General features: G+C 56.6%; 2 protein-coding genes across 2 annotated transcripts; one reads left to right on the forward strand and one right to left on the reverse strand.

The window, feature by feature from the left end:
* Positions 1-1,722: 1,722 nt before the first annotated feature.
* Positions 1,723-17,883, reverse strand: MMRN2 (multimerin 2). Its single transcript, XM_047072619.1, is given in 8 exon segments — positions 1,723-2,108; positions 5,321-6,638; positions 6,640-7,058; positions 7,225-7,377; positions 8,123-8,203; positions 8,300-8,406; positions 8,499-8,627; positions 17,720-17,883. Coding segments are annotated over 8 exon segments (2,757 nt in total).
* Positions 17,884-19,061: 1,178 nt separating this feature from the next.
* On the forward strand, positions 19,062-23,236 carry SNCG (synuclein gamma). Its single transcript, XM_047072620.1, has 5 exons — positions 19,062-19,182; positions 19,993-20,034; positions 20,349-20,476; positions 22,902-22,973; positions 23,216-23,236. Exons 1-5 carry the CDS (start codon positions 19,062-19,064, stop codon positions 23,234-23,236), a joined length of 384 nt encoding a protein of 127 aa, XP_046928576.1.
* Positions 23,237-24,524: the final 1,288 nt, after the last annotated feature.

Raw genomic sequence — 24,524 nt, forward strand, 5'->3', positions numbered from 1 at the left:
GATACTTAATGAAAGCTATTAGCCTAGCCACCTCATACTACCAATGGAAAAAGTTCAAGAGAGGTGGTGGTTTACTCCAGGGTCAAGCTGTCAGTGGCAGAACGGCCTGGCACACACTTCTTTGAACGTTAATGTTTGAGCACACTGAGCACACAGAGCTTAGTGGTAAATAAATTCTGAGGGACAACTGTTTGAATTAATGACCCTTAGGAAACAAGGAGAAGGGCTGAGAACCCCGTTAACCCTGACAACCAACTCCCGTCCTTGTTCACTACCCAGTCCAATCCAATTTGCTTATGGAGAAGAGTGTGTTCAACAAGTTTTGAGGGGCTCCTGGGTGGCTCAGTCGGTTAAGTGTCTGACTCCTGATTTTGGCTCAGGTCGTGATCCCAGGGTTGTGGCATCAAACCCCGGCGTCAGGCTCTGCGCTAAGCACGGAGCCTGCTTAGGATTCTCTTTCTCTCTCTCCCCCCTCCCTCTGGCCCTCTCCCCTGCTTGCGTGCACTCTCTCTCTAAAATTAAAAAAAAAAAAATTTTTTTAATTAAAAAACCCCAAATGTTGAACACCTACAAACATTTCCTGACAATTCGATGACGGCTTTCTCAAGCCAGTTTGCTCCAGGCTCTGTAATGTTTTGAAAACCATATATCGATATTGCGGGAATAGGGGCAACTCTGGGCTGTGCTGTCTCCTCCCAAGATTCACATCACCGCCTACCGTGGAGGACTCTTGCGTGTTTTATGTGGAACTTAACTGAAGTCGTGAAGTCAAACACGGCCTGGAATGATGAGAGTCACGTTTATCCCAAAGAGTTTCATTTCCTCCATTTCTACTTACTTTACCAAATCTTTCTGCTCTCCACAAGTAAACCAGGCAGAGATTTGAAGGGCATTGCTTTATTCCAGAGCTGATCATTATTGAGGAAGATTTTGACCATCTTCCTTCACTTCCTCCCTCAGCCTCCTTCCTGGTGAGAGATGCTAATAAGAATGAGGGCGCTCATTAGCTAGTGGAGGAAGTGGGAAAAAAAAAAAAAAGGTAAAGGCTGTACACATTTTAGTTCATGTTTGGCATGCTTGGCCTTTATCTTCTGGCGGCAAGGAGAAAAAGAAGTGAAATTAAGGCTACAGATAAGTTCAAAGAAGGACTAAAACTGAAGAGAAGATAATAATTTTGTTCCTTTGGTCACTCAATGAGGCCTCTGTCCCCGTTGCTAGTAAAGGCCAAACAGGCTGGTTTTCTCCTACTGCCCTGTAGTGGGTAGAGACCGGTTTCCAACATTGTCCAAAATGTCACCTCCGTGTGGAACGTTCCTTCCGGGAAAGAACGCTTTTCTGGCATAAGGTCAGGGAGAAGAAGCGGGAGAAAGGTTTCAAGTTTCCAACCCCAGGAGGAGCAGCACACCAAAGATGCCGTAAAACACAGGGTGTGGCAGAGAGCCGGAGTCCAAGCCATGCCGCCTCAGAAGGCGCGCCAAGCTAACGTTCACACGTCCCGGGCCGGGTTCTGCCCAGAGAGGAGTATTCCGGTGCTTCTTGTCAGTAAGAAATAGCGAAACCCAGCTCATCTAGAGGGAGGCCACGTACACCACATTGTCTTTGCAGAAGTTTTCCAGGAAGAACTGGACCGGCTGGATGGTCTCCAGACCACCCCTGGCCAGGGCTCCAGGCCAAGGAGAGCTGGGCGAGTCCGCAACGTCTGGTCGGGGCCGTGTCCAGTGTTCAGGTCTTGAACATAAGGAATCCCCCGAATGTCGTGCCTGGCGGGTGTCTCTTTACTACGGATCCCTGGGTTAACTCAAACCACACTCTCTCGCCTTTTTGCAGCTCGGCCATGGCAAAGGTTGTTGCCGTGCTTCCGCCCTTCCGCTCCTCAGTGGAACCGACAGGGGTCTGATGGTGACCTCCAAACACCAGCTGCCCCGTACCTGGCCCGGGGCCAAATTCAATGCTCACTGCAAACAGGTAGACCCCGCGCTCGGGGGCTCGGAAGTAGCCGTGTTCGGGGAAGTAGCTGCTGCCAATGTTGACGTAGGTAGTGTTGAACTTCACTGTCTGCAGGGCAGTCGTCCCTTCTGAAAAGCTGGCATAGAAGGCCACAGGGGAGCCTGGAATGCAGGACGAAAGCGCTCAGTGACTCAATCCCTCACTCCCTTAGAGGGCAAATTAAACCCTGAGACCTGCCTTTCTCACCTTGTTAACAGTAGGAATAAGCCACTATTTCTAGATACCCTACGGGTTCCCAATAGCAACCTCAGAGAGTGGGAGCCAACGGGCCAGCACTCACCAAGTCACTGAGAGAAAGGAAAATACAAGTCTGCTGTCTCTCCTGGTGTACGTTTTTAAAAAGCACTTCCGGGGCGCCTGGGTGGCGCAGTCGGTTAAGCGTCCGACTTCAGCCAGGTCACGATCTCGCGGTCCGGGAGTTCGAGCCCCGCGTCAGGCTCTGGGCTGATGGCTCGGAGCCTGGAGCCTGTTTCCGATTCTGTGTCTCCTTCTCTCTCTGCCCCTCCCCCGTTCGTGCTCTGTCTCTCTCTGTCCCAAAAATAAATAAACGTTGAAAAAAAAATTTTTTTTTAAATAAAAAAAAAAATTAATTAAAAAAAAAATTAAAAAAAAAATAAAATAAAAAGCACTTCCTCCTTTGCTCCCTTTTCCTTCCAGCATCCTGAGAGGTAAGTACCCTTCTTTGAGGAAACTTTGAGTCTTGAGTGCTTAGCCGGTTGTCCAAAGCTACGTGGCTTGCCAATGGCAAGCTGGGACAGGACCCGGGTCTCCGACTCCCAGACTACTGCCACCTACTGGGGATCTTGAGATCTCTCCAAAAGAAAATAACCCCTATCCTCAAGGTAAACATGCTAACACTGGTGAGAGGATGAAAGAACCCTGAAGGGTCCTTCCTCCTGGATGTTTGGCACAAGACCTTAGAGACAGGACAGCAGGTAGGGCTGGGCAAGAAAACTCTTCGAGCTGGTCATCTTAACGTTTTCCAACCTTTGCACAGAGCTCCGGGATTACAGATGGGGACACGGGCCCAGAGAGGGAGCACTTGCTCCAGGTGACACAGATCATAAATTACCACACTGGCAGCTGTCTTTGGATCTCCTGATCTCTGGTGCTCTTCCCATTGCAAGAAGCATTTTGGGGGCGCCTGGGTGGCTCAGTCGGTTGAGCGTCCGACTTCGGCTCAGGGCATGATCTCGCGGTTTGCGAGCGCGAGCCCCGCGTCGGGCTCTGTGCTGACAGCTCACAGCCTGGAGCCTGTTTCGGATGCTGTGTCTCCTTCTCTCTCTGTCCCTCCCCCACCTGTGCTCTGTCTCTCTCTATCGAAAATAAATAAGTGTAAAAAAAATTTTTTAAGAAAAAAAAAAAAGAAAGAAGCATTTTAGCCAGCCATAGGAGGACAAGCGAGACGAAGAGAACATAGGCGTGAGGCCTGCCAGGGCCACGTGCAGGCTTGGAGCCAGAAGGAGCCACTCTGCGTAGGGGGGTGAGCATACAGTGAGGAAGGAGCCAACCTGGCTGCCTGGCCAAGACGCTCAGGCAGGGGAGGACAGGGCCAGGAGACGGGAAGGGTGAGTCCCACTGGGGTTCTGGCCATGACACTGGCCTTGGCATCGATGAGGTGATGTTCCTCACGTGCTCCCTCAACTCTCTACCTCTCTGTATCTCTCTCTCTCTGTCTCTCAGAGGAGACCAAACCTCCCCATTTCTTAGGGGATAAAACCAAAGCCTAAAGGAGGGGCAAGCGGCATAGTGGTTAGTGACTTGATCCCACCTACAGCCCCAGCTCTTTGGCTCCCGGTCCAGCAATAGTTTTGTGAATGTCAAATTTCTGCTCTTCTTTAGTTCTGGAAGATTTTCTGAGAATTAGGAAGTTGGAATAGCTTTCCCATTTGTGGAAGATCACAGGCTCGCTGCTGGCTCTGCAGTTCCCCCAGCGTCCAGGAGGTGGGGCGCTCGGCCAGCCGAAGGAATGCCCGCCCGGCGCGCCCTCTGCCGGTACTCGGCACTCTCTCCACATGTTGCAGCCGGCCTGCCGCCCAGAGTTCAGCCTTACTGAGCCCCGGGGCCCAGCCTGCCCCGCAGGAGGCTGAAGGGCTGTGTTTCACTGATTTGCTAGCTGGAAAACTGACAGTGGGCTTCCCTGCAGGGCACAAAGTGATTCTCCCATTTTACAGAGGGAGAAACTGAGACAAGGAAGTGGTGCTAGAGGCGGTTCACTGCCCCCAGGCACACGAAGGCCTCCAGGGCCGTGATGGAGAATGACAGGAGCAGGAAGAGCTTGGGATGGGATCCTCAGACCTCCCACATGCCAGGCTACACCAGCATACAGACAGCCCAGATGGCAGCCCTGTACTCAGTCCTGTGTCTGGATGAGGATGTGGCCATAGCCCCAGGGCCAGCCTCTCTGGCAGGGGGGAGTCACTTGAGGCACGGAGTCTAGTGGTCTCCTTCCCCAGGCCACATTCAGGGAGGGGCCAGGATGGCTGGCTGCACATCACATCAGCCTCAGAGCCAGCTTCCCAGGCCCAGGGTCCCCGGGCCCTGCAGGGACCGTCGTCAAGGGCCTTTCACAGGAGAAGAACCAGCATTCTAGAGACAGCTGAACAGGGTTCAGGGCTCCCTGTGCCACTTACTAGCTGTACGAACTAGCAGGACACTTGCCCTGACCGAGCCTCAGTTTCAGGTAAGATGGCAGTGATGACGGACTGTTGAGCTGTTATGATGACTCCGCGTGGCAAAGCCCACGGAAGGCCTGGCGCAGAGCAGCAACATGGGTCTACTATGTTAGCAGGACAAGCTCCTTTCAGGGCCCAAGGCCTTCCCCTGTATTCTCCTCTTGCCGAGTGCTGCCCATGGCCGGTGACACCAGTCCCTAGTCACATATTTGTATACAAGGGAGCTGATTAAAGACACAGGGGGTGAAGCAGGGTGGAGGGGAAGAGCTGGGACGGACAGATTTGAGGCTGTGGCCTGCGGGGAAGGGAGGCATCCCCCTCCTCGCTCTAGTGGCTGAGCGGCAGACAGCTCCGTGGTGTATATACGGGCCTCAAACGTTTACATGGAGGGCCTCTGCCTGCTCATTGATGGTTGGTTCTGGTGACTTCTACCTGCTTACACTTCCGGTAGCTTAAGAGGCCCCTGGCCGTCAATGAAAGGGGGATCTGGGCAAAGCGGGCCCTGAGTACCCCTGAAGGATGCTCACCCTGTTCTCTTTCATCCGGTCTTCTCCGAGGCAAAAGAGCTGCCAGCAGCCAGCCCTGTCCTCCCCAACTTACCCAGCCGCACCCCCCCCCCCTCCCGCTCAGGAACTCACCTGCTTCCCAAAGCACGGGCCCTTTGATATGTGCATCCGCCCTGGGCTCTGCTCCCTTCCTGTCCCTCCTCCGGGAAGCTTCCAGACCTTTCTGCCGCTTCTTCCCTTTCTTGTTCAGCATGGCCTGCAGCTTCCCCAGGTCCAGGCTGACGTTGACTGCCAAAAGCCCTTGGAAGTTTCCGAAGAGGCTGTGGAAGAGGCGCTGGTGCTGCTCCAAGTCGCGCTCGGTGGCGGACAGCGCCTCCTGCAGGCCCTCCAGGGAGCTGTTGAGGGAGGAGACCCCGGAGGCCTCGCAGCAACGGCCCACCCTCTGCAGGTCGGCGTCCAGGCGCTCCAGCTCCTGCGCCAGCCCGGCGGGGACCCGCCCGCCGGCCTCCCCCGGCGACGCATCGCGGCCCCCCGCCGCCTCCGCCGCCGCCTCCAGGGCCGTCACGCGGGCGGCCAGCGCGTCCCAGGCGAGGGCCTGCTCCTGCAGCCCGCTGGCGGCGTCCTGCAGGCCGACGCGGATCTGCTCGTAGCGCAGCGGCAGCGGGCCGGGCGCCTGCTCGGACATCTCCTCCATCACCTCCTCTCCGAAAAGGGCGGCCAGCACGGCCTCGTGCCGCAGCGCGTCGTCCAGCAGGGCCTTGAAGTAGCCGTGCAGCTGGCCGAGTTCGCGCCGCATCTCCCCGTGCGCCTCCCGCAGCGCGCTCGCCTCGCCGTCCAGCGCCCGCAGCTGGCTCCGCAGCCGCGCCCCGTCGACCCGCGCCCGCTCGCCCTCCGCCCGCCGCTCGTCCACCGCCCGCGACAGGGCGGCCACGGCGTCGCTCAGGGCCTGCAGGGACGAGCCCTCGAGCCGGCGCCGCTCGTCCGGGCCCACCTGCGCCTCCTCCAGGGCCCGTGTGGCGTTCAGGTCCAAGTAGAGCTTCTGGCAGTCGCAGTCCTTGACGTACTTGATGAGGTCGGCGTTGGTGCCGTGCAGGTGCTGGATGGTGAGGTTGAGCTCCAGGAGCTGCCGCTCCATCTCCTCCTTGTTCTCCTCCATGATCAGCGACTTCTCCATCAGGATCACCCGCAGCTCGCGCAGCGCCGTGTGGTTCACCTGCAGCTCCAACAGCTTGTGCTCCACCTGGCTGATCTGATCGAAGGTCTCATCGGATTCCGAGTACAGCTCCTTGATCTCCTCCACGTGCTGCGCCAGGGTGGCCTGCATGTCCGCCAGGATGCCCCGCAACTCCTCTTCCCTGCGGCCGGCGGCCGCGTGCAGCGCTGAGAGGTTCCTCTGCAGCTGGCCCAGCCTGGCCTGCAGGCTCTCGGGCTCCGGCCTTGCCGCTGCCCCCCGCCGCCGCGGGGACCAGGCTGCCGTTGGCCCCCACGGACCCCTGGGCCTTAAGGAACCTCTTCAACTTGGCGTCCACATCCGCGTGGACCTCGGAGAGGGACTGCTGCAGGGAGAGGTGCTGGGCGTGCATGCGCTCCTCCACGTCCTGCCGCAGCTGTCCCACTCTCTGGGCGTTGTCCTGCACCTTGGTCTCAAATTTGGCACCAAGCTCCTGGAAGTCAGCTCTGGCCACCGTGCTCTCCTGGACCCCCCGGATGGCCTGCTGGTTGGCCTCCACGTCAAGAGAGAGGTTTCTTACGGCCTGGGAGAGGCTGTGCAGGCTTTGGTTGAAGCTGCTCCAAATGGGGCTGAAATGCACGCGCAGGAAGGCGTCCATGTGGGGCAGTAGCACCTGCTCCAGGGATCTGCCAGGAAACACTGCAACAGAGACCCGTTTGTACACAAGCCCTGCAAGGACCAGACACCCCTCCCCAGGCAGGGACCAGAGGGGGCTCCTCTGAGATCTGGGCCTTCCTGCCCCGCCTTCCTCTCTCCCCTCAGATGTGAACAGGCTGTTCCTCCACCCCTGGAGCCTGCCACTCACCAGGCTCTGTCTGATTTGCCTCCATGGTCGCAGCTGTGACATTGCTTTCCAGCGCCTTCCACAGGCCTGGGAGGCTGTCTGCCACCTGGTGAATGTCGTTCTGGAGATCCTCCTGTGGCACCATGGTGTCGCTGATCTCTGCAGCCAGGTGGCCTGAAGACACACAAGGGATAAGTGTCGAGGTCTCACTCCCCAGACCTGGGGAGATCGTGAGGTACGGAGAAAGAAATTTCCAGGTTCGGATAGAAATACCAGGGAGCTGTGTGCTGACGTCCTGTGAGCGGGAGCTCAGAAGCCTTTAGCTCCAGAGGGGGAATGCTTGGCACTTGAGCCCTCACCCTCACTGGGCACCCACAGCAGACACGCCTGATCAATCATGGCACACTTTTGTCCTCAGCTGTGTGGACATGGCCTCTCAACAATCATCCTAGGCAGCCCTTGTCTAAAGGTAGGAGTTCACCGCACGATGAAATTTATTTGCCACGTCGGCCGTGGTCTAGCCTTGAAAGGCCTCACAATTGGTGCCTCTTGGTGGTTCTGTGCTGACTATACACCAAGGCTAGCACGACTTTCTGGCCCTGGTTAGGAGACATGGGGGAAAGTTTCTTCCAGGCCATAGGATCTTGTCCCATTCAAGGGGCAAGGTAGGTGCTGGATGAAGCTATCCTTCCCAGAAAATGCAGTCAAGGGAAAGGGTGTGTATGCTTAGCCAACAGGCAGTGACCGAGGGCCCTGTGGCTCTGCCCTCCTTGGTGTGGGGGGGTAGGGTGATACAGGGCCACAGAGGGACCCCTGCTGATTCTGGGCACAGAGTTTTCCTGAAATGGCCTGGGCATGTGGGTTCTTTCTGCCTGCCTGCCTGCCTGCCCCTCCTGTACCTTCTAGGAAAGCAGCATACCTGGTTCAAAGCCGACTGGCCCATCCCAAGACTCCTGGAGGCCATCCCCTGGATCTTCGGGCTCAAGGATTGCCGTGGGATCTGCAGAGAGGAGGCAACAGATCTTGACACAGGTCAAGGGAGCTGCCTGACCTCTGGGTCAGAGGTTGAAGGGGAGGGAGCCACAGGGAGCCCTACCGTAGTGTCGGCAGTCAGGGCCTGAAAAGCCTGGGCAGCACTTCCAGGCCACGGAAGCCAGAACCTTCTGCTTGACCTTGTACACTGGCTTGTGTATCATGCGGTACCTGGGGAAAGATGGCCAGCTCAGTGACTCCAGAGTGAGCCAGTGTAGGACTTGGGTGGGTGGCCCCCCTTGCCCCATCCTGCCCCCACTCACATGACTTTGACTTTCTGGCAGTCCGGAGTCTCCTGTGGACATGGCTGCTGCGAGTGGACAAGGAATTTCTCTGTTTTGCAAGCAGCTACAAAGGTGACCAGCCTAGACTTCTGGTAAGGGCACCAGTTACTGGAAAAACAAGCCAGAGGAGAGGGCTGCTGAGCCACACCCGGGTCCCACATGACCCTTCCTAGATGCCAACAGCGGTGCCAGTGCCCCACTCCTGCCTCCCTGCCCCACCCAATGCCTGGGATTCTAGAATCCATTATCCTGAGAAGGGAGCACTCTGCATTATTTATCCCTCGGCCCCCGGACAAAGGCTCCACAAACCCTGCCTGCAAGGGCACCTGCTCCACTGGCTTCCAGGGGCCAGCACAGAGAGGCTGACAAGCACCCCCAAAATCACACAGAGCCAGGAAGGCCTCTCGCTGTCTCTATTGGTGCCAGGGAAGCAGCATCATGCCGCTGGGGCTGGAGAGTCCTGGGTTCAAGTCCTTCGCACTCTGACTTTGAGTGAGGCACTTAGGGAGTTTCCACTCTCCCATTTATCAGATAGAGATCATAATACCCTCCTCCAAGTGGGCGGATGGGTACCAAGTGCCGGGATCCTGACAAGTGCTCGGCAATCACTGCCACCCTGCCCTGTTACACTCACATCTGTCTTCACCACAGACCAGGCTTCAGGGAGGACACCTGCTCCCTGGCGATTCCCCATTATGGCCATTATGGAAATGGACTTTCAAACAACTGTGGGAGAAGGCAGCTGAGTGGAGCAGCCCCTTCTCTGGGAAAGAGCCTACAGGGTAGTTTGGGGGTCACATTCAGCACCCTGAATGCCTGAGAGGTAGCCTCTCCATCTACATTCTTTACGAGTGCGTGTTGTTGCAAGTCCCAGGAGCAGGGGGTGCTCATGGCTGACACAGCCCCAGCTCACTGACCCGGTGGCAGGCTTGATGGGGTCAGTAGAATAGATCAGAGGGTCCTTCCCCCAGCAATCAGCTCCCAGAACGGAGCTCTCCTGTGCTGCAAGCGGCAATGACCTCCAGGGCTCAGTTCAGCTCAGCACCCCTTGGGTATTGGGTACCGGGCTCAAGCTGAACAGGATTCGGTGCCAATATGGAGTAACAGACCTTCCTTCCAGGGTCCCCAGGGAGAGCAGGCCATCTCAGATGGTGTGGAAGGTGCCAGGACCCGGGGAGACTTTCAGAAGGAGGTGATAACTTGGCACCAGGAACTGTGCCAGAGATGTGTGGCCCACTGAGATGCAGAGGGTTGGGGCAGGGAAGGGGCTGCTGAGGTAAGGAGAAGCCAGAACGTGGAGGCCTTGAGCTCCTACGGAGGAGCTGGACTGTGTCCTGAAGGGACAGAAAGTTGTGGAGGGGTTCGAGCAGAGACGTCACACATGAAAGGGCCACCTTGGTTCCCGGGTACAGAAAGGCCAGGGAGAGGCGAGGTATAGGCAGCTGTGTCAGGGATCTAGGTGGGAGATTCTGGCAGGTTCCATGGGTGATGGTGGTGGATGTGGAGAGAAATGGCCACACTCATCAGATATTAGGAGGCAGTGTTCGAGGGCCTTGGAGACGGAGTGGCCGTCAGGTTAGGATTTTATTCTCTGGACCTGGTCTCTGTCCTGGGACCACCAGGCACCACCACACCGGGATTCTGCTGAGGAGGGCAGGGGGTAGGATTGAGGGGAATTGAGTGACCATATCTCTCTTGAGGGCTGAGACCCCCAGCCTGACTTCCTGCTTGGCTCCCAAAAGCCTGGCAGCCAGCCTTTACCCTCTTGGTAGCAAACTGAAAAAGCCCATCGGGAAAATGACCCCACTCAAGAGGAACGACCTAAAAACAATGGCATCAGGGGCTCCCCCAGTGAAATAGCCCAGCAGAGCACATTATGACAAAAGAGGTTAGAAAGACCCATCCACACATCCAGCTTCCAGTGGGCTTCTTAGTCTGTCTGCTCTCAAGTGGGCAGATGTCCAAGATGACGCCTGAGAAAAACCTCTCGTACAAAAGAGGGAGATCAAAAACAAACAACTGGAAAAAAAATCAACTTGGAGAAAACCAACACTGTGCAGAGAAGTCCCCCAAATTTGTATTCACACCTCCAGATCTATAAGAGAAGTTACTGCATCCAAGAAACAAGAACAGGAAGCTATTAAAAAATAGGATGAACATATGGGGTGCTATACAGGGTGGCTCAGTTGGCTCAGTGTCTGACTTCAGCTCAGGTCGTGAGCTTGTGGTTCCTGGGTTTAAGCCCCACATCAGGCTCTGTGCTGACAGCTCAGAGCCTGGAGCCTGCTTCAGCTTCTGTGGCTCCCTCTCTCTCTGCCCCTCCCCACTCACACTCTGTCTCTCTCAAAAACAAACATTAAAAATTTTTAATGGAAGCACATACAGAGAATGAAAAATACAACAGTGGAAAATTTAAAATATAACAGTAGAAATGCAAAAGAAAATTAATAAAAATGTTAGAGGGTAAAGTTCAAAAAATTTCCCCAAAAGAAGAGCAAAGGGCAAAAGAAAACAGGAGAGGAAAGCTCAGGAAAACTGAAGACCAGTGTTGGAAATCTGTGGGGAATAAGATTAGGAATTCCCAGAGCTTGCACCAATGGGTCAACAAGGCATAAAGAAATAGAAAGCCACGGGATGAAAGCATCCAAGGTGAGGTAAACAAGATTAGGTAAACATGGCAAAGCGCCCCCAGTATAGAACAAAGGTATAGAAATAGGAAACCTCAGGATGAAAGCATCCAAGAATAGTAAACAAGATTAGGTATTCAGGGAGGAAACGCTCCCCAACTTAGTACAATAGCAGAAAGCTGCTTTCACAGGAAGGAAGGACCAAAATAGGTAAACAGTAAACAGGACTATAGACTGCAGCAGGCGGGGCAGCAGGGCAAAGTTGCCCAGAGTGGAGCTAATTAGCAAAAGAAAGGTGCTTTGTTGACCCTGAGGTAGCAAGCTCTGTCTGTCTTGTCCCCTAAGCTAGCTAAGATAAACAGACATGGTGCATCATGCCTGCTGTAAACAACCATCTGCCCGGCACCAGGACTTTGTTTTGTATTGACCCAAACCCCTAACAACACATATCTTCAAAACCCCCTTTCCCTCATGCCTGTGAATTAATGTTCACGGTTTCATTGTCTCTTTGTGCACATCCATCACGCTTGTAAGCCTTCTGATCCTAATAAAAACAGAGCAAGGACCCTTACTCGGGGCTTTTGTCTCCTCCCAGACATTAGCCTCTCTTGCATTTTAAAACTGTGTCCGCTCTCTTGCTGGACAAGAGAGAACTCCAGACCCAGGGTCTACACCAGAAATCCCATATCTGAATAACAGGAGTTCCAGAAAGAGAACAGAAGGAGGAAATCGTTTATTTAAAAAATCAAGGGGCGCCTGGGTGGCGCAGTCGGTTAAGCGTCCGACTTCAGCCAGGTCACGATCTCGCGGTCCGGGAGTTCGAGCCCCGCGTCAGGCTCTGGGCTGATGACTCAGAGCCTGGAGCCTGTTTCCGATTCTGTGTCTCCCTCTCTCTCTGCCCCTCGCCCGTTCATGCTCTGTCTCTCTCTGTCCCAAAAATAAATAAACGTTGAAAAAAAAATTTTTTTTAAATAAAATAAAATAAAAAATCAAATATTACAGAAGTGAAGGACTTGAATTTTCAGATGCAAAGGGCCCACTAATTACCCACAATGTGATGAAAATAAACTCACATCATCATGAAATTTTAGAACTCTGGGAATGAAGGTAATTTTATACTTTCTAGAGAGAAAAATCAACACACACACACACACACACACACACACACACACACACACACACCAGCAATTAGAATGGCCTTGAGCCTCTCAACAGCAATACTGGAAACTAGAACACAGTGGAGAACTGCCTTCAAAATACGGAAGGAAAAATATTTCCAATTTAGAATCCTATACCCAACCTAACTATCAGTCAAAGCAAAGAGAGCAAGAATAAAAACATTTTCAACACACCAGTTTTCAAAACATTGCCTACCCCAGGACCCCACATCAGGGAGCTACCAGAACAGTGGTTTGCAATCTTGCCATCAAATCTTCACATCAAAACCGTTGTGTGGCACTTTCAAAAGAAGAGCGTCTGGGCTCCACTCCAAGTCAATGAAGCAAGATTCTCTGGGATTGTGGCCTGGGCATCAACATTTTAAAGCTCTCTGTGGCATTCTAAGTCACAGCCCAGGACAGGGTACCACTGTGCCAGAAGTGCCCCACCGACACAAGCCAGGGTACCAAGAAAGAGGAAAGCAGGGCATCGGGAGACAGGAATTCCATCAGAGAATTGAGGGGAAGGGAGTCCCCAGGAAGATGGTGCAGGCGAGCCCAGGTCAACGATGGGCAGTGGGTGCAGGGCCAGCGTCCAGAGCTAGAGCTCTGAGACCAGCAATCACCAAGAACACACAGGTAGTCAAACACCTGACATGGATGAAAGGGGAGAGCAGGTGTGGACAAACTGGCCAAGAGTTTGGGATCGAGCAGTGACAGAGACGCAGGAAACTAAGCAAAAGAAGCCAAACAATGGAAACCGTTGTTTGCTCCAGGGAAGACCAAAAGTATGAAGTGTCTCCACTCTGAATAGCATACATAGTCACATGAATGTAATCACTCAAAATGACAATGTGGGAGGATGATGGATAGGGTGTGTGTGTGTGTGTGTGTGTGCACGTGCATATGCACATGGGTGTGCTCTTGCATGCTTGCTATGCGTGCATGTTGGGGTTAGGGTATGGAGTGGGAATGAGAGTTTCCCAAAGAAGCAGCAATATAAACATGTTAGTTAGAGACACAGAGACGGATGCCAAAGGAATCACCTAAATAGTTGAAAATTATTGCCTGTGGGGACCAGTGAGGGCAGGGGCTTCTGGTCATGTCAACAAACTTTGTAGAAGGTTTGACTCTAACCCAGAGGGTCATGCAGTTTTTCTGCAAAGGAACAGATAGTAGATATTTCACACAAAGCTAACTGCATAATCTGTAGTGTCCAGTGCAAAATAAAAATACGGGACAACAATAAAGATTAAACCAAGTGTGAGGCCCTTCTGTGGGTGCACCCTATGTGACTGCTCAAGTCACGTGCCCGTGGACCCGGCCCTGATTTTAAGCAAAGAATGTTCACTCAACACGGAGAGAGAGAGAGAGAGACCGCGAAGTTGCTGGGTCCAGAGTTCAGGGACCACGGGTGAGATGGCCACCTTCACAGACTGTTCCAGGACCAGAAATTCCAGTCCCCACCCCACCCCCACCCTGGGCTCCCTGGAAATTCTGCAACTTGGGCTCAGGCCTGGGGAAAATTGTTTCTCTAAACCAGTGGTTCTCAGCAGGGGGTGAAGTGACTTTTGCCGCTAGGTGTATTTGTCAACCTCTGGAGACCTTTACAGTCGTCACCACCGGGAGGGGGGAGGAGCGCCTGGCATCCAGTGTGTGGAGACCAAGGATGCTGCTAAACACCCCGCAATGTGGGCAGCACAGCCCGGCACCCCCACAACCAAGAATTAGCCAGTCCCAAATGCCAGGCGTGCCAAGGTTGAGAAACACCCACTCAAAACACAGTTCCATTCGTTGCTCCAAACTGCTGCTGAGGGCCCAGAAGGCCTGTGCCCAGGCGCACTGGGTTTGGTCCAGCCTGCCAGGGAGTGACTGGGACTTTCCATCTGGAGCTCCTGGAACCGGAAGCGGTGCCGCCCACCCTTCCTGCCCAGGAACTTTCTCTCCTGACCTGCCCAAACCTCAGGCTCCATCTATTCTCCCTGCCCACACTCCCCCTCCCTTGGCAGCCCAACCCCCTTGGCACAGTGCAGGCCCTGGCCCAGAAGCCCTGGGAACATTCCTGACCTTTGCTTTGGTTTCCTCCAGCTCCTGGCAGCTTCACGCTGGCCCTCTGCGCCCGAGCCCCCAGCCCGGCTCGCTGAGGCACCCATTGTTCTCGCTGCCTCCTGGTCTCAGGCCTGGGCGCTCTTTGCACCCTCGTCTCCTGGGGCCAGCTGGGTTTGGGCTACCCTGAGCCTCTGACATGGCCCCCACCTGACCCCTTGCCCCAGTCAGGAGGGCGTCTGCTGACCCCTTTGGAGCTTTTAATGGGAGATGAGAAGGCTGGGCCCTCCTCCCCTCCCCCTTCCGGGACTCAGGTTGACTTTGAGCAAGGCCCTTCCCCCAGTCCTGGAAATGTGGAGCCGATTCCCACTTCCGGCCCCTCCCTGGGGGCAAAGGGAGGGGCTACGTGGGAGGCTGAGGAGCCTCTAGCTGGGAAAGGGCTGTTAGCTGGGGCCTTCTGAATTATGGATGTGCTGCTGCTATTGTCCACTGGGACACTTAAATACCAGTAAACCTCACCTCTGACTGCCCCTTAAGTCCTTAAGGCTTTCTGGGGAAGGAGGGTGTGTTCTCGGTATCCTTGCTTTCTGAGACCCTGAAGGCAGCCGTGAATATGACCACTCCAGGGGAGAATTTTGCAGGGCTTTGTCTCTGAAAGGGGCTTTGGCAGAGGAGCCTGAAGCTCACTCAATGTCCAGAGTGGGAGTTCCCTGAGTGTGCCCAGGGCCCTGTGCTTCTGACAACAGGAACAGGTGCAGGAGATACAGCCATGGCAGTGGCTGGTGGCCTGGGCTCCACCCTGCTCCTGTGTGACCTCCAGCCGTATGCTTGACTCCTCTGGGCTACGAGCTCTCAGTTGCAAAAAAAATCACAAAGGCTACCTACTTGTACATGGGTCAAGAGAAGCTGATGCTGGTGGCCAGGGCCAGCTGGGCTGCTGGGAGCAGCCTCCCTACATTACCACCATCCCGGGGGAGACAGGACAGAAGACACCTGGAGTTTGCAGCCCGGTGGTTGCAGGCCCCTGCTCTGATCGGTCACTTAGCTGTGTGGTCCAGGGTGGCATCCCCATCCCTCTGAACCTCACAGCACGGAAAGTGGAGAGAGCAGAGCTCTCATGACATGTAGAGATGGGGCACCTTGCCCAGGGCTCAGCCTGGTCCTCAACGCAGGCTCAGTCCTGCAGGGGGAGCAAGTGCAGGCTCTGAGAAGCCTACCTCCTAACTGCCTCTCCGTCCCACTCCTACCAAAGCCAGGGGGCATCCAAAGAGCCTTCTCCCCACGGAGTCCAAATACACGGGTGACTGGGGCACCCAGGGACAGGGGGAGCATTCAACCACGTCCTGCCTCCACCCTGGGACCAGGCATCCAGCACCCAACTGTTCTGTTCAAACTTCTCTTTGCAAAGGGTCTAATCTGGGCTCATATCCAAGGCCTGCCATAGCCCTGGAGCTCCAGAAAGAGGTGTGGGGGGCCAAGGCCCAGCAGTCTTGTCGATGATGGTGCAGGGGCCCCGCCTCCCCTTCCCCTGCTAGAGGAGGGAGACTGGAGCAGCATTTCCGCCTGTCCCTTTACAGAGCACGGGAAGCAATCAGCCCGAGGAAGCTGAGCAGGATTTCCTTCCTTTCACACCAGCCCCTCTGGAGGCCTTGACAACCTGGGCTGGGCCTGTGGGGACCGCCGCTTCTGGGTTGTGGGAAGGAGACCTAGCAGGCCTGCTGGGACCCCCCGGGTTCCCCTGGGACCCGGGTGTTCCTGGGCTGGGGATCCCTTCTACGTACATCTGCACATGCTGTGCACACACTGGGACCACCCAGGGGGTAGATGAGCGCAGCCCACAAGCCTCTCCCCACAGCCAACGGGGTAGGGAGAAAGAGGGGTGTCTCCTACTTCTTTTTGATCCACCTGGGACCTTGAGCCTCCCTTTTATCAAAAGGAAGCAGGTCACCGAAGAAAGGAGCTTTGGGGTAGGGAGGCTTGGTTCTTACACCTGAAATCAGAGTTCGGTGGCTGGAGCCCCCCACCAAGAATCACCTGCTCCACCCAGCCCTGAGCTGACCTGGTGGTGGGGCAGAGATGGGCCCCCTCCTCCCCACTTGGCCAGCCCCTCCCTCCCTGAGAGTCGGTGTGCACTTGCTTATTACTCTTTCCTCTCAATGGCCAAATCCACTTTCAGGAAAGTGTCCAACAAACACATTCACCTTGAAGTGTCAGAGCTTATAGGACAACTGTCCCAGGCAGATTCATTCCATAAGCTAATGTGATAGTGAATCTCAGGGAGCCAGGTGGAAAGCTCTGGGTGGGTGTAAACTGACCCCTTTCACCTTCCAAACCCATATAAACACCCTCACCAAGTCTGGTGTGTGTGTGTCTGTGGTCGGGAGTGTGGTAGGCATATAAAGTGCGTCTAGGGGGTGGGGCTGCCTCTGAGTGCTCGGGAACCAGATCATGAGCTCTGAAGTCAGACCTAGATCCTGGTTCTAGATCCCCTTAGCTGTATGATTGTGGGTCAGGTGTTTAGTCTCTCTGAGCCGTGGGTTCCTCCCCTGTAACCCCGGCTGTTGGCAGGATTAACCAAGCTAACACCCGGCAAAGTGCCTAGCCCCAAGGGGGACCCCATGAGGGCACCTGCTGTTCTGACTGTGGAGCACCCCGAGGAGGAACCCACAGGTCCAGCACCTTATCAGCAGGGGCACCTGAGTCTGGACAAATAAAAGACTGGGAAATGGTGTCCTGGTTCAGTCACAAGACCATTCCACTCATTTCCAGGGGGGCACTGAAGCAGAACTCACTGGATGCCGTGGCTTCCTCTTTGTCTGGACATAGGGCAGAGTACCCTGTCTGCTCACTGCTTGTCTCTCAGGGCTAGGCTGAAGACCCACACCAGTCCTCCTGGGCACTCAGATAAAAATCCAGTCCCCAGGAGTGTCTCTCTTCCATGACTTATGCCAGGCCAGCCTCATGGAGGCTCAAATGTCAGTTGACTTACTTCAAAGAAGGGGAGACACTGCCAGGCCAGCTGGAAACTTCTGGAACTACTGCCCCTCATCACCCCTTGCTAAGTGGTTGATGGCAAGAAATGCTCTTGCCCGACCTCCAGGTTGCTCCCTGTCATGGGCCAGGTGAGGAACTTCCTGTGGTCCTTAGGCTGGGCCCTGGGGTGCCCAGTCTGGGCTTGGAGGGGTGGTGGCCTCCTGAAGGGAGTCTGACACCAGGCATCTCATTCAGCCTCACAGCCGGCCCCAGCAGGTACATAATATTAGGTCATTTCACAGATGGGTAACTGAGGTTCCAAGAGACTCTGTTCTGGCTGAGCTGGGACTCAGATCCTGTACCATGACCTCCCCCCCAAGGTCGAGGTCCTCCTTACCGTCTGACGGGGTCCCCGCCGATATCCTCAGCCTCTGCCCTCCAGACCGCAGGCGGCCTTGGGCTATGTGGATCAGAGAGCCTGCTACCTGAAGCCTTGGCGCAGGCCCCCAGCAGCCCCCAGCCTAGGGGCCCCCCGAGACCGAGCAGCAGCGTCAGGATCATCTTGGCCGTGGGACAGGCTCAGCCGCAGCAAGTGACTCCACACACTGCTGGTGATGTTGACGTCGTCTTCAAGTTAAGCCTCAGAAGGAAAAGAAAGCACAGGGACAACAAAGAGAGGAAGTGGCCTGGGCCGGCCCACCCGGTGAGCCTCGTCCGGCACCCCCCTCACCCCCCCGCCCCCAGCTACCTCCACCATCCCCTGCAGAGGCAGCCAACAACTCAGACCGGTTCCTGTGCCTCTCTAAGAGGACTCAGGTCAGGGACACTGGAGGTGTGGAACACACAGGGGGGTGGCCCCACCAACACGTCCCCATGGGAGTCAGGAGAAGAACACAAGCCTCGAGGTGGGTCTGCAGGAAGCGGTCGGCTCAGTCTCAGGGAACCTGCTGCCCATCCATGCTGGTGGCCAGGAAGCGAGGGGCACTTCGTGCCTACTCAGCGCCTTTCACCACTGGGCTGTGGGTGGGAGCCAGCAGGTGGGCGGAGATTCAGAGAGAGAAAGCTGTCCTAGGGTCACACAGTGTTAGCCAGAGGCCGGGACACTGGGAGGCCCTTTGTGTGCTCCTCTGCCCCATCTCCCCCACTGCCCTTGATGCCCTTGATGGAGCCCTGGGACGTGGGGGCATCCACGGTGCTAGTGAGTAGCCAGGCAGGCCGGGCCGGTCTGGGAAGTTGGCCACTGTTGTTTAACCCCTGGCCTACATGGCCCTGCCCCCCTGCCCTACCTGAGAAGCTGGTAGCAAAGGTGCCTCCCCTGCCTGACCACCTCTGTCCCAGATGTATACAGACGCAACAGCCCCAGGCCTGAGAGCACTCAGCCAGGCTGTGGGTGGGCAGGGCAGCGAATGAATGAGGGACAGTGATGGATTAGGATGTGTCCAGCCCCCTGTGCCACTCCCTGGAGGGCAGGGGGCAGGAGGGAAGGGCTGGGCAGCAGGGGCCCAGGGGAGCCGGACCCCACTGCCCAACCCCCGGAGAAGGTGAGGGCGGGCCTCCTCCCCCGCCCTCCCTGGCCTGCTGGCTGAGCTCCCACCAGCCAGCCGCCGCCGCATCATCAATATTTCATGGGCGTCAATAAGAGGCAGCGGCAGCAGCGGGGACAGCGGCTGCAGCAGCGTTCTTGCCAGCTCTAGCCATAGCTCACTGGAAGAGTCAGGCTCCTGGCACTGCCCACCACCATGGACGTCTTCAAGAAGGGCTTCTCCATCGCCAAGGAGGGTGTGGTGGGCGCTGTGGAGAAGACCAAGCAAGGGGTGACGGAAGCAGCTGAGAAGACCAAGGAGGGGGTCATGTATGTGGGTGAGTCTGGGCGAAGCAGGGCGTGGCAGGGTGCAGCGGCTGGGAGGCAAGAGGCGGGGGTGCCCGGTTACCCTGGGCCAACCTTCTCCCCCAGCCCCAGGGGGGCATTTTGGGTGGGGGTGAGGTCCTGGCCATTGGGTCAGGGTCTCCACGCCCTGGAGCACCCCATCCCCCTGCATACCATCCCCCACACCCCACAGTGTCTGCTCTGACCTCCTCAGGGCTCCAGGGTCTCTGAAGCAGAACAGCAAGAGGGGCACTCGGCCTTCAGACACACTTGTTTGCGCACACACACACACACACATGAGTGCACAGATGCAGACCAGTGTCCCCCACGCCAGCATCCCCTCCAGGCCCTTGTGCTCAGATAAGAAGCCAGCTTGAGCCTAGAGCAGGAAGGTGCTCAGCAGCGGAGCCCCAGGTCCCCACCCTGTTCAGAGGGAAGGGTAAGCAGGGGAGAGGAGCCTGAGCCCCAGTGTCCTGTGCAACCCCACCCTCTTCAGCCCCTCGGAAGCGGGTGACTCAGCTCCGTCCTGCTGCTGCTTCCGAGGCCCAGACCACACCCAGGTGGGCCTGGACCCTACCTCAGGCCTGGTCTCTCTCATCCCCCTGTCCTGTCCTATCCACTTCCCATCCATCCCCTTCCTCCAGACACAGCAGGAAGCAGCCTTTGAAGGGACTGCCGGCCCCCAGACACCACCTCACCCCCCTACTAACCCCACAGCTTGTTCAGCTGTTCTATGTGTTTGCCCTGACCACCTCGCTCCCAACACCAGGAGGAGTAGGCTGACGCCTCCATTTCCTCCCCAGGAGCCAAGACCAAGGAGAATGTTGTGCAGAGTGTGACCTCAGGTAAGGGGCCCAGGACCAGGGGATATGGGGGTTGGGACCTCCAGGGACTGCAACCTGGTACTGAAGGCTCAAGCCCAGGGTCCTCCTACCCTCCAACTCGAAGCCTAAGCTGTACATGCACATGAGGTTAGATAGACCCAGGGTGCCCCTCCTGCATCAGGGCTCCCCCGGAGTCAGAGAAAGGCGCAGTCCAGGGCCTCCAGTAGAGGCAGAGTTTTGAGCGCCCTGAGAAAGGGGTTGCTCAGCCTGACTTGGGCAGGCCAGGCCCGGACAGGGAGGGGTCAGGACCACGGCCAGCCAGAGTCCTCTTGCAGTGGCTGAGAAGACCAAGGAGCAGGCCAATGCTGTGAGTGAGGCCGTGGTCACCAGCGTCAACACAGTGGCCATCAAGACGGTGGAGGAGGCGGAGAACATCGCCATCACCTCCGGAGTGATTCGAAAGGTGAGATCCAGTGGTGGCCCTGGCTCTCGAGCCAGTCTCATCCTTTCTCCTGGGCCCCAGAGAGGCTAGCTGAGGAGAAAGCAGTATTGCCTCATGACATATAGGGAAGCAGAGATTGAGGGGGCCCATGGTCTGTGCTTGGTGTTTCTCATACCCATTAACACCTAGAACCCTCATAATTCCTCTTGTGAGGGGGGCAGTTTGGGGCCCACCTGGAAAGTGAGGCTCAAAACCACGTCCTCTTGAGGCTCCGCATTTGGGAGGTACCACATTTCACTAGTGAAAGCAGGGTGCTGTGGGCCTCACGCAGTGACAGGCGGCCTCCGGGGCAGAAGACACCAGGCTGGAGCTACCAAAGTCACCGCCCGCCGGCCTGCTGTCCAGCCTCCCTCCAGGGCCTGGTGGGAGGAGCAGGGAAGCAGCGCCCCCTCGTGACAAAGCAGCGAGGGTCCTGACCCCGCCTTCCACTTTTGTGCACGGGCGAGGGTGTGTGCCCCCGTGGGCTGCCAGGTGCAGAGGGCGCAGGCGCAGTTGGGCGCCCCCAGGAGGTGGAGGCCCGCTAGGTGAGCTATTCCCGCACCCACCACAGAGCAGGCTCTGCTTGAAGCATTTTACACGTATTAACTCATTCAATCGGCACAGAATCTGCAGAGACCGGGTGTGGAAATGAGGCCCAGAGAGGTTATGTTATGTGACCAAGGTCCCAGGGGCTAGTCCCGCAAGCCTGGGGTTCCCAGGGCAGCCTGGCTGCAGGGCCTGTGCTGGGAGAGATTCTGCATGAGTGTGAGGCCGTGGTGGGGGCCCGGTTTATATGGGGGCCAGGCATGGGCCTCTCTGAGGCACCCAGCAATGAGGACCGCTGCTTCAGGGAGCAGATGGGAGGAAGGGGAGGAAGCCCCCCCTGCCAGGAGGCAGCGCCTAGGCGTCCACTTTTGGGGCCAGCACAGGTTCTCCACCTCTTTAGAGCTGGCAACCGGTCTGCTCATTCCCAGCTCTGCCGCTTGCCAGCTATATGACCTTGGGAAGCTACTTAACCCCTTGGCACCTCCATTACCTCACCTGTAACAAGGGAGGGGGTGACCGTCCCCGTTTCATTATGACATTGTGTGATCGTGCAGGGAAATGGCCCCCACGAAACTGTTACACCTGGGTCATGGTGAGCACCCAACAGAGGCAGGAGACTATATCATCATCATCTGTGCCTCCGGGCAGGACCCACAGGTGCTCGGGAGAGCAAAGGAGGCACTGGGGTGGGGTCAGGCTGCCACTGGGCCTCTGAGAGGGAGCCTGGGCACTCCTCTCTGGCCTTGAAGGAGGGCTGGTAAGCCCATGGAGCCACCCCAGGGCCTGGAGTGGGGGTAGCTGCCCCAAGGGAGACATTTCCTGGTGACACCCAGAAACCAGTCACAACTCTTCCTCCAGTGAACCATAGAAGGATGCAGCACTGCCTGTCTGACAGCCCTTTCATTCCACTGGCCTCATGCATCTGCCTTGGGTGGCAGGGCTTGGCCTGTGGCCACCTACCCTTTGTCTGGAAAGCTGCCCCTACTGTGACTGACAGAGTTCAGTGCCCATTTAAGCCCCAATCCACCAAGGATGTCCCAGAAGTAGCATGGAGACGGCAGAATCCTCCAGAGGTTGGTGCTAAGACCGGGATCCAGGCTGATCACCCAGTCTGGCCCTGCCCACAGCTGTCACTCGACTACCTCCCGGGCAGGTCACCTTAGGCAAGTGTCTGAGCAGGGGTAAGGTGGTAGGAGACAGGAAGTGGGGAGGATTGTATAATGCCTGCTGGCCCCAACCGGACCAGCTTGAGCCCGGAGCCCATCCAGGAGGCAGGGAGAGAGAAAGCTGCTACTAGGGATAGGGATGGGCCTGGAGCAAGCCGAACCTGATCTCTACCAGCCCCATTGCTTTGAGCTGTGAGGCTTTTAGCTGGATACGTGGCCTCCCTGGCCTCAGTATGAACAGTAAAAACACCCCTCTTCCTAGGGCTATTTGGGGGCTCAGTAGGACAAGAGTGTGTGATCATATGATTCAGGGACACTGAGGGTGGGGTCAGGCCTAGGGCTTCAGGGCCATGGCCCACCCCCACCTCACTCCACCCCACCCCACCAGTCCTCCTCCATAAGAAGGCCCAACCACAGACTGCCCAGAGACTCCACATTAGTTCAGGGGTGTGTGAAGCTGGGCTCCAAGATACATGGTGCCCCCATAAAGCCTCGGCATCATCAGAGCCCCCGCTGTGGGTCCTCACGTGAGGCTCTGTCACTCCTCTGGTTAGTCTGGTGATGACACACTGCACACAGCAAGGTGATAAGGGCCTCTGCTCCTCTTTGAGGCCAGGTGGATGAGCCGTGGGTGCAGAGAAGCTGGGGCCTCTGCGCCCTCCACACTGTCCCACATCCCCTTTCCTCCCTCACAGGAGGACCTGGAGCAACCAGCTCCCTCGCAGGAGGACAAGGCAGCCAAAGCGGAAGAGGAAGTGGCTGAGGAGGTAGGTGCTGGGCTCCCAGAGAACAGAGGGTACCCGGGCAATCCTGCTTCCCTCCCAGGGTCCCCTGAGCCCTCAGGGAAGCCTTGTGACCCTCTGCAGCCCCCTCAGCCTGAATGTGAGGTCCCTTCATGAAAGGCTCCTCAGGGCGGAGGGGCAGAGATGGCTCCCAGCCCCACCCCACTCAGGGTGGCCACTGAGGGTGGGAGCCTGGAGCTGTGTGTGAAGGTCACTCTCTCTCCCAGGCCAAGAGTGGAGGAGACTAGAGGGATGCAAGTCAGCCATGGAGGAGGAAGAGCCCTCTGCCTTGGACCCCACCGGGCATGAGGACTGCCCAGCTCTGGAGCGTGACCTGGGTTGCCCATGTTCCCACACCTGACCACCCACAGGGCCTGTCCTCCTACACTGCCTTCACCTCCCTCACCTCCCTCAATCAGTCGCTTTGCCCCCTGGTCCTTCTGACCCCACAGATGCTGCTGTGAATTTTTGTTTTTAATGATTCCAAATAAAACTCAAGTCCTCACTCCTGACCATAACATGCCCATGCTTCCTTTCTGTGCTGCCTCATTCATGAAGAAATCTCCTACCCCCCACCCCCCCCCCCAACCACCCCCCCAACACCCTCCCCCCCCCCCCCCCTGCCCCAAGGAACAGGAGCCAGGCCAGCCTGCTGGTGGGTCTGGGAAGCAGGTCTGGAGCCAGGTACCCTCCAGGCATGCCCTGGGCATTTCGGGAACCTTCTGACACAGGCACTGCCTTCAGGGCCCCTGCACCAGTTGAGTTTTATAATGGAGAAAGCTGCCCTGCTTTTGGCTCCCCCAGACAACCTAACACCCCTCCTGGAACAGATGGTAACTTTCAAAGATCTAAAGTGCAAACCCATAGCAAGACCTGTCTGAGTCCTCCTCAGCACAGAAGGTTGTGACCCCACGGCTCCTCCTGCCTGGCCCCACCCAGCCTCAAGCTCCCACCGCTTGGAGCTGGGCTTTCCTGTCCTTTGGCACGAAGTCCTGTCAAGTATCATTAGAAAAAAGGACAGCTGAGATGCAGGAGAGTGAGCCTCCGCCTCGAAAGTAGTAAAAGTGAGCTCCTCCCAGCCTCGAGCACTTTACCTAATTTAATCCTCAGAACAAACCGGTGGTGTCTCAGGTGACCCCAGTGTCCCTGAGAATGAACTGAGGAACAGAGAGGTTAAATACCTTGCTCAAGGGCACAGAGCCTAGGAGGTGCGGAGACCAGGCAGAAGGCAAGGTGGCCTGGCTCCAGAGCCACCCAGTTAAGTCCCATGCTCTGCTCCGGCCACCCTGACCGGGTGGACTCAGGTGCTTATGGCAGATGTTTCAAAACCACCTGGGGATCCGGCTGGTAGGTGTCCTACACGAAGGGCTATTGGCATCATGCCCCGGGGGCTCGCTCATAGGCAGTGGGGGGATCGCATCCCCTTTGACGCCCAGACGGTTTGGGCTCGGAGCATCTAAGTGACTTGCCCCATGCCTCCAGCCCTGGATGCCAGAGCCAGAGCTTCAGTCCACACCCTGATGCAGACACTCCCGA

Source organism: Lynx rufus, unplaced genomic scaffold (assembly GCF_022079265.1).
Source record: "Lynx rufus isolate CCGP_SWC_20201006 ecotype Redwood Valley unplaced genomic scaffold, mLynRuf1.p SCAF_11, whole genome shotgun sequence".
NCBI lineage: Eukaryota > Metazoa > Chordata > Mammalia > Carnivora > Felidae > Lynx > Lynx rufus.

Excerpts from the sequence above, each read along its gene's own strand:
- SNCG (XM_047072620.1), top strand. The coding sequence starts at position 19,062 with ATGGACGTCTTCAAGAAGGGCTTCTCCATCGCCAAGGAGGGTGTGGTG. Across the intron at positions 19,183-19,992 it reads GGAGGGGGTCATGTATGTGG|GAGCCAAGACCAAGGAGAAT; the intron begins GTGAGTCTGGGC and ends TTTCCTCCCCAG. Across the intron at positions 20,477-22,901 it reads CCTCCGGAGTGATTCGAAAG|GAGGACCTGGAGCAACCAGC; the intron begins GTGAGATCCAGT and ends CCTCCCTCACAG.